Source organism: Pygoscelis adeliae, unplaced genomic scaffold (assembly GCF_000699105.1).
Source record: "Pygoscelis adeliae isolate BGI_AS28 unplaced genomic scaffold, ASM69910v1 Scaffold286, whole genome shotgun sequence".
In the NCBI taxonomy this organism is placed as follows: domain Eukaryota; kingdom Metazoa; phylum Chordata; class Aves; order Sphenisciformes; family Spheniscidae; genus Pygoscelis; species Pygoscelis adeliae.
Window position 1 is genome coordinate 187,591 of NW_008825076.1, and position 9,310 is coordinate 196,900.

Sequence of the window (9,310 nt, forward strand, 5' to 3'; positions counted from 1 at the left end):
GAGAGCCAGCCGTTGCATCTCCTAATTGTTTGGAAACCGCGGCGAGGGCGGCTGCCCGCCTCCCTCGCGTCCTTCCCAATGACCGGCAGGGTAACGGCGCTGCGTTTTGCCCTTCAGCGCTGACAGCACCCGCGAACGCTGCGCGCCCCACCCACGCATTTTTAGGAAATCACCTGCAGGTTCTGGTAGGTTAAGTTAAGAAATCCAGACGGGGGCCGGTAAGATACACAGAGCTCGGTGCAAACCCCTCATCATTAGACGCTTACGCCAACTCCACAGCAAACTCCCTCAACACCCAGCTGAGACCCAGGGGATACAGAACCGGGCCTCTGCCATCACCTTGTGTCTGGATGAGACACGGGTGTGGTAAGGTCACCTTCATCCGCAGAGATCACACCCCAGCTGTGCTGGACCTAATGGTACCTGTATGAGAGGTGATGATTTGTCATTAAACAACTTGCTGTGCAGCTGAAGGGCTGGATGAAAAAGCACAGGGGCCTAGGGCGGCGGGCAGGGCAGTTCCACCAGCAACTTCCCCAGCACGACTGTTTGCTGGGCTGTGCTGGGCCTGAGTCACCAGCACCTCCGTGTTTCAGCCAGACCCGTTCCTCAGGGCCACGCTCCCCCTGCTTCCACACTTTTAAGCGGGGAAGCTTAGTGCGGCAGGACAAGTGTCTCATGTTGACTTCAGCTGAACAGGTCCGCTGGATTTCATGACAAAAGGCGATTCCTCTGCTGCCATGGAGCCCTTGAACGCCGCTTGGGAGACACACCAGCCTGCTCCAGGCAGCACCACAGTCCCACACGTTAAAGCAAAACTAATCCAAGCGTGGTTGCTCAGCTCCACCCCATCCCGTACTCTCGGAAGGGTCAGCTGCAGTGCAGATCGGGAGAAACCTTACCTTCCCAAAAGCCTTCTGGTTTCCCACGCTGAACTGCCTCACCCAGAGGTCAGACGAGCATCAGTGCCGGGAACGAGAAGCTGCAGCAGCACCAGTTACATCAGTTAAACATGTAGGGTACACCCTGACTCTTACTGGGGCTGGGCCAGCTGGAGTGCCCTTTCCCAAAATGATCTAATTACTTTAAAAATTAAAATATTCCCTTAACTCATCACCGCTGCAGACCAGCCTCCTAGGCTCATCATTTCCCCCAAAAGAGAAAGTAAGGATGGGCATGTCATCTGAAAGAACTGAGGCAGGACAAGTGCTCTCTGAACAGGAGCAGCTAGCAGGACCCAGGATCTTCTTCTTGGAGCTGACAATGTCATCAGCGTGTCAGATTGAGTGTACACTGTAAAAACATTTAAGAGCAAGTACGTCTATAAAAGCTGAAGAAAATGACAAAGTAGCAATAATTACAGCTATAAACAGTGGGACCACGACTTAAAGCCACAGGACAGATCAGTGCTTGATCAGCAGCTAGTTAGATTTTGGCCTAACGCCTTTGCAGCGGTCAGTCAAAAAGAAGCTGAGTGACGTTACCCACTGAGCACAGTTCTGTATCCTCTCCCCGCAGGAGCGAGAGGCTCCGAGAGCAGGAAGGACGCTTGCTTCGGCCCCAGCTAACCTCGGCGCTTTTAGGCTGACTGGCTATTGCTATCCATCTCTTCAAGCGCTTTATTTCCAGGAAGACACCTCCACTTGCACTTAGATGTGCTCTTGCACACCACCAGCTGCGAAGAGCGGAGTTACCTGGCGTGTATGCAGGTCACAGTTCACTAGTGCAGCTGGGTGTGCAAACAGATGACTGACAGAGGGCCAGCTGAAGAGCTACCCCTGCGTTCAGCAGCGTGCATTTAAAGGATTCCCCGAGGAAAAAGCTTTAAATGTAACCAACAGACTTTTCTGATGTACGGTGTGTTGAACCATACAATATGCAATGACTCATGGCAAGTTAAATAGGTATTTATAGTTGCACTTCTTTTAAGTGCTGCAGTGACAATATAGCGTTAAGTATGACCTCAACAAAAATGAAGAGAACCAGCGTCCTCTACTACAAATGCAGGAGGCTGTGTGCGGGGAAGTCTCTGCAAAGGGATGAGTAATTAAGTATTCACACCGTTGGGAAACCATGAATCAACTCGCACAATCCAAGATCCCTGCATTTAATAAAACTAAGTGGTGATTTTACTACCACAGGTTTTTTGCCACTAGTATGGCAAAGATAACAGACACAAACAACTGATAAAATTTTTTTTTATTATTCACTTTTGAATTCTTTTACACTTTCCTGATTATTTTGTGTCAGGTGAAACTAGAACTGTTTAAAAGACATACACGAATCTAGTACATCAATAACCAGGTATTTCTTTTTGCTATACTATTCTCACAACCACGTGTGTGCTAGGCAATATAACCGTCACAGAAGCAAACTTTAGGCAGAATACTGGTCAGTAAAAACAAAGCGAAAAGAGCTACCAGATATACAGACAGGCTCGGTTCCACATTCACTACTGCATTTATCAAGCGCCAAGTATTAACTGCACAATTTGTTCAGCTAGTAGAGGGGAGTTTTAAAATCAGTGCATGAAATTCTCTTCAGCAGACAGATGGACAGACGAACAGATGGATCCTATACCTAAGTGGAATGTGAAGGTAGGGGGATGATACCGCGAGACTGATAGGTGACTATTCCTAACCTTTTCCACTGCATTATTCACGCAACTCTTACTAGGTTTTATTTAATGGGACATGTTTGAAACATAACTAGGTGAGGACGTTTGGAGCTCAAATATTACAAGCGTTGCAAATGTGTAGGTCTGCATTCCAGTACAATAAACGGGAATTCCTGAATATTTGAGCCAGCTCCTGGTACTACCAAAAAAAGGCAGCCAAGAGCTGAAGACTGCAACAGCACTGGCAGCTCTCAAACATCCAAGAAAGAAACCTGTCCTCAAGCAGACTCAGGTCTCACCCACCATCCTGACATCACCCATAATCAAAGAAAGGATGACGCGTGTGCGGGAGTCCAAAATTGCTTTAATGGAGTTTAAACAGGTGAGAGGGTCAAGGATGAACAGAGTCCAGTGGGAGAAAAATTTCTATAACATGGCTCAGTGGATTACTTAAGAAGTTTTCGGGATCAATTCAAAACGGGAATACCATGGAAATTTCGATTCACCTAAGAGTAAAGTAATGCAAAAGTGGCAGATCACTTCATGGTATCATCCGAACTAATAAGGCCATTCAAAAAATTGAATCTTCTCCTATTGCAAGTCCATGGCAGTGAACCAAGAATTCTCACTACTGAAGAATATCTAAGGTATAATTAGGTACGTTATTGCTGTGGGAAGGGGCTTAGTCATGCATGTTGTATGAGCACGAAAGCGCTTTTAGAAGTCAAATCCCAGTTATCTGCCAGTGTAAAGAATTTGGAAATCAAGCTGCTAACTCCCCCATTACCCTCCTTCCCAAAACAAACCCCGTCCCCAGAAAGATAGGATTGACAAAGTGAGCTTTTGACTGAAAGCGGTGCCTCAGACTCGGTTACAAATGTCTACAGAGTGTGCCTGTTGAACTAATTCATAGCAGTGTTACTAACTGGAATGCCATACATCGGATTGTTTTCCTTCCATGCCCCAGTGTCACAATAGAATCTCTATAACTTTCTGTACAACTTTACAACAGAATTGTACTTCGACTATTTTGGTGCCAAATTAAGCTCGCCAGAGTTACATAATTGATGTCTACTTTTCTACCAATAAGAGTTTTGTAAAGTCAATTGCAATCACAAAACCCATAATCACAGTGTTCAGTTAAAAATATAAACACGGTAATCATAACTGTAAATGTTCATAATAGGAAAGTTCGGAATGCCATTATAATAGCCGACCTCCGCTTTAAGTACACAGAACACCAACCAACCGTTTTTACCCCACAGACAGTTTTTGCTACGTTGAGGTTGTGAAAGTCGATGTACTATTCTTTTTGCTTGTCGCACAAAGGGATATTATGTGTAGGATACAGGGTGACATTGAACATATAATGAAGCGTGACAGCCATTAGTTCTCTCCCTCCCCAGCATCCCCTTCATCTCCCTGGTTTTCCGACGTCCATAGCTGTAAGAAAATACAAACACATGTTTACGCTGAAAGCACGCAGTTAATTGCAATTGTCAGGAAAGGGAAGACAGCACAGTTAGCGGTAGCTCTGCAATTTTCTCAGCTAAGAGCAACACAGAGCGGAACTTAACAGTAAAGCTAAAGAATAATGAACTAGAAAACAGGCAGAGGATTACAAGTAAAAAGCCAGCAAAAGTTTGCAAGCTCAACACAGAGACAAGCTGGCTGTTGAGAACAGACAAACTGGACTTTGTTACAAAAAAGCCAAGTTTGTTACACTGGTTAACAAGTGACTTCTGGTTTAAACAAGCAAGTCTAACTGGTCTGGTTACAAAAAGCAGTGCAGCTAGGACATGCAGCTAATGCCTCAGAAAAGGCTTTTAACGGCACAGAACTACCTAAGTCTTCAGATGTTGAGTCCCACTTAGTGGAGTCCAGCAGCCTAAAGAAGTAACAGCGCACCGTGCAGCAGTTTGCCCCGTGATACTTACAGTGAGGTTGTCCCTAAGCAGCTGCATGATGAGAGTGCTGTCTTTGTAAGACTCTTCATTCAGCGTGTCCAGCTCTGCTATCGCTTCATCAAATGCCTAAAAATATGCAAGACAGCACTTTCACACTCTGCGCTCTGAATTCACTGCTGCTTACAAAGGGCTTACAAATTTGCCACACTACTATTGAAATTCTGTGACAAAAGTTTCCAGTATTTCTTTTCCACCAAGAGAAGAAATGTAAACCAAAGCGAGCACCAGATCACTAGACACCAGTGGGAAAACAGAAGTCTCGGGGGGTCCAGATGAAAGCCCAGAACAACTTTACTACCATATCAACACCAAGTGCTGAAGAGGCAAGCGCACTCTCTGTCATACTGAAGCATGATTCACACAGCTTGAAGTCAGGTTTAACAACACCACTTAAAAGCAATACTTTCATTAAAAATGAAGGCCTCACTGGTCTAAATTGGCAGTAAAAGACAAAGGTACCGTTAAATTGATGTTATGTATTGCACGTGAGTAGGAAAGAAAATGGAAGACAAGTTTTTTGATGGTGGGGTGGAAGGTTTTGGATTTCTTTTCGAAACAGCATAGGAAATCAGGTATGTTTCACTAGAGATTAATAAAGCCATTCTTCCTATCGATCTGTTTGTTACACATGAAAGCCCATGCTGCAAGTCTGAGAGCCATGAGTAAGTGCTATTTCTTCATTCAGGTTTCAAACAGATGTAATTGTATCAACTAAAAAAGCAGGAACAGCAGCTTTGCACAGCAAAACATTACTTGTTAAAGTATTATTAAAGCGCATATGAAGAACGCAAAGATTCACCTGATGCCATATTATTCAAGTTACTACCAGGTAACTTTCACAGATGCGTAAAAGCCTCATTTAGAAGGCTCTAATCATATTTTAAGGAGAAGGTTAAGACAAAAGCGACTAGCTATTTGTTTGGCACAACCCGTCACACAAGCTCTTTTTGGTCTCTGGAGAGAAGCGCACACACACGCAGATACACAAGGACATTTAGGGCTACGACCATAGTCACAAAGATGACACTTCATGCAAATGCTAACTGTTTAATTTTAAGTAAATATTTCACTTTACAAGTGCTAAATTAATCCAAGTGTTTTCAAATTTGACACAAGCACATTCTAAGAGAATTACATGGACATAAGAGGCAGCACTTTGTCTCCCCTTTCTCTGGATCAACTGCACTAGCAAATTAGCTTTTCTTAAAGCTAAGCTAGTCTAGCTAACTTACCTGAAAATATACTACAATGACAATAGTTTAAAAAATGACAGCACTTTTAAGGAATTTGGTATGAAAAAGCATAATCATCTACAAAGTGCTACTGCAACCATTTAATTATCTCCTTAGCCTCCACAAAAATTGGTAATATGAAGAGTCTGCTTACCGTCTTTGCCAGATTACAGGCTTTTTCAGGAGAATTTAGTATCTCATAGTAGAAGACAGAGAAATTTAGAGCCAAACCGAGTCGAATGGGGTGTGTTGGCTGCATCTCTTTCTTGCTAATTTCAAATGCCTCCTGGTAAGCTTGCTGAGAGTTTGCTACCGTTGCTGCAAGAAGTAATTACAATCATATTAATGCACAGTACCTCACTGTACTTCACGGGGGGAAGCTATTATATTCTTGGTCTAGACTATCGTGCCACCAGAAATTCAGACAATTACATATGCACAGACGCTTCTTTCAATGTTTTTAGATGTAAAAGCCTACCACTGGCTGAACTATTAAGGCAGAAATATTTGTTCAGATAAAGCTTTGAGCTGTGGAAATTAAATTCAACATGTTAAGAGTCTTAAAATGAAATTTATTGAAAATAAATTCTAACCAATCTGAATGCACATAAGCTCTACCTAAGTCAAAGTGTACTGTGATTAAACACTCACTTCCAGCCTAGCTGAAGAAGTAGTAGTTCTGCATAATAAATCCAGACAAAACCATATGGGGAAGAAGAATTATCTAAACCACCTATTTAAACTGAAGGAAACATTTAGCAGGTAGGTCATGAGCTTTATGTTTCAGTTTGGAGTTTCAGAGGAAAGACAACAGTCCCTTCCTGGCTAATGGGTAACAACAAGCTCCAGAACGGCGTCAAACTAAGTTTGCAAGACGTGGACTACATCAGACACTTCACCAGGAATTCAGGCACAGTTCAGCTTTGCTTTACCATTTCAGGATTAATTGGCTTAGGACCCAGTAACCCAATATCCCATATTTGCATGCAGAAAGCTTGCGAACAGTGAAGATTTGCGAGCTAAACAAGAGATGATAGGAGCAAAGCATTTTCCATGAGAAAAAACACATTCTCCAGGAAAAGGATTTTACACTGCCAAATATGCTTGAAAATCAGTCACTGAGGTCGAGGGCAGCAAGCAGAATTTGACTGGTTTGATGAACGCCTGTCAATCACTTCTATTAATTTCAGTGAAGTCTTTCTCTAAAAGTGACTTGCACTGCACCTGTCTTCAATACTACAGAGCAGTAGCAAAAAGAAATAAATACTTCATGTTAGGGGAAAAGAACACAAGTATTTTTTATACTTTATTCTGCTCGGCCCCCAGCAGAATGAGAGATTTCATCTCTACTTACTTTGCTTATTGTCCCCAGACGCCACCTCTGAGAGGTATCTGTAGTAATCGCCTTTCATTTTCAAATAGAAGACCTTGCTTTCTGGCTGCGTGGCATTGACAATAAGGTATTTATCCAGGAGTTCCTGAGAAAGGAAACATTGCTTTTTTTTTTTTCAAAGTCATAAAAATAATGCCTGAAACAGAGCCTTTGTTACAATGGTAAGCATGAACTGTTAAAGCATTAACAATGACTTATGTATACTCATGCGTTAATCACTTTGCCTACTGTTGTCTAAACTCAGGAAAAGACAGAAACTACTTGTACCCTAATCCCTGGAAAGCAGAAAACTTGCTGTGTTGAGGCTACCCACAATTCACTCCTGCAGAACCTAATGGCTATCAGGGCTTAAGACTGCAAAGATTTTTCTTGAAATACACTGATGCAAACCTACGTCCACAACCAAGGTAATGAAAAGCAGCAGCTTGACATTAGCACAAGTCTGGTCACTTTTTCTGCCACAAACTTGAATTCTACACAGAGCAGTGAAATTATCCACAACAAACTGATTCTATCTGCAGCTCCAACTGAATAGTGGCACTGTCAGCACATGGGCATTCAGAGAGAGATGCAAAGGCTGAGAGCACTGATAGCAACTGCTCTTGACAGATCTTTAGCAAACTGAACAGCAATAAAAACAATCCCTCTAGTCTAAGTGAAAGAAATAGTGAAACTGGTTTGGAGGAAGAAGTACACACCTTCTCCATCCCAAAAGGGTACTAAACAAGCCTCAGGACATCAGCATTCATTAACGAAAAGAATTCAAATGGTAGGCTCTTTAGCAGGACTCATGCCAGTGCTCCAGATCTAAATTTGTTTTCATGGTGACCCCTAGCCAGCAGCTAGGGGTCTTCAACACTGCCTTGTCTGCTTCTTTCTATTAAAAAAAAAAAAAAGCTCTTTTATAACAAATCCCCTAAGAAACAAACTAGATGACTTAGGAGCTAGAATTGGACCCAAGTATGTGGCTATGCAAAATTATTCCCCTGCTAAGGTGCTGCAGTGTCTACAGCACTAGTAAGATTCGTTAAGCCTCTCTGAAGAACGCTGCAGTACTAACTACTGTTATTTTTGCTGTTGGATTATTACCAGAACATCATTGCAGATATCCTGCAATTCAGCCTCAATTTTCTCACGATATTCTCTTCCCATCTGCTGCTTCTTCTCATTCCTCTCTGTCTTCTGTTCAATGCTGGAAATTACTCGCCAGGATGAGCGACGGGCACCAACCACATTCTTGTAGGCGACTGAGAGTAGATTCCTTTCTTCGTTGGACAGTTCATGTCCTTGCTCAGTGACAGCCTTCATAGCAGCAGCCATGTCATCGTAACGCTCAGCCTGTTCAGCCAATTTGGCTTTCTGTACCAACTCACTTTTATCCATGGCTCTCCTGTAATTAGTGGGGAATAAAAATAGAGAAAAATGTCTCTTGATTGTCTACACCGTGGAATTTAGTGCTGAAGGGTGAAGCAGAACTCACAGTCACTAGTAAGTGGGAAATCTATCAACTCTAATAAAGTAACACGAAAGGTTTCTTTTTAAAAATTCATATGACCTTTTACCAAATAGGTATAATTTCTATGTGTAAATGACTAATCACAATCCTGAAGATATGTAAGCATTATTATTCAAAATGCAGCAAAATTCATACCGGCATTAAGCACAGCACATCAATATGCTCCCTGTGTAAATCTCCCCCCTTTCCTATACCGGCCACTGCTCAGCCTGGGAGACACTGCATGGTCTAACCCAGAAACCACCACTTTTGGCTTTTTGAGTTTGTTTGTTTGTTTTCCCCCCACTATCACACAACAGCAACTACTTAGGAGCATTGAAGCACTGGACAGCTCCTCCTGACACCGAAGATTTTTTGCACACTACAGGAGATGTTTCTGTGGGTTTAAATGAACCATACCCAATAGAGCTGTAGTTGTTGGCAACTATGGAAAGTACATTTATACTGTTCTGCCAGAAAATTGTTTTTTTTATACATGCATCAACGTTCATATAATGGACAATTCTACACAGCTAGGGTGGCTGCAGTCTCAGGTTTTCAAGACCTTTCAAATAACACTGACATCCACAAAAACCCAATGGGACG

At 42.7% G+C, this 9,310-nt stretch overlaps 1 protein-coding gene across 1 annotated transcript; it reads right to left on the reverse strand.

The window, feature by feature from the left end:
• Nucleotides 1-2,184: 2,184 nt before the first annotated feature.
• Nucleotides 2,185-8,596, reverse strand: YWHAB (tyrosine 3-monooxygenase/tryptophan 5-monooxygenase activation protein, beta). Its single transcript, XM_009326709.1, has 5 exons — nt 8,299-8,596; nt 7,171-7,294; nt 5,971-6,134; nt 4,555-4,650; nt 2,185-4,060 (listed from the first exon to the last, which is right to left on the reverse strand). Exons 1-5 carry the CDS (start codon nt 8,590-8,592, stop codon nt 4,004-4,006), a joined length of 735 nt encoding a protein of 244 aa, XP_009324984.1. The 5' UTR covers nt 8,593-8,596; the 3' UTR covers nt 2,185-4,003.
• Nucleotides 8,597-9,310: the final 714 nt, after the last annotated feature.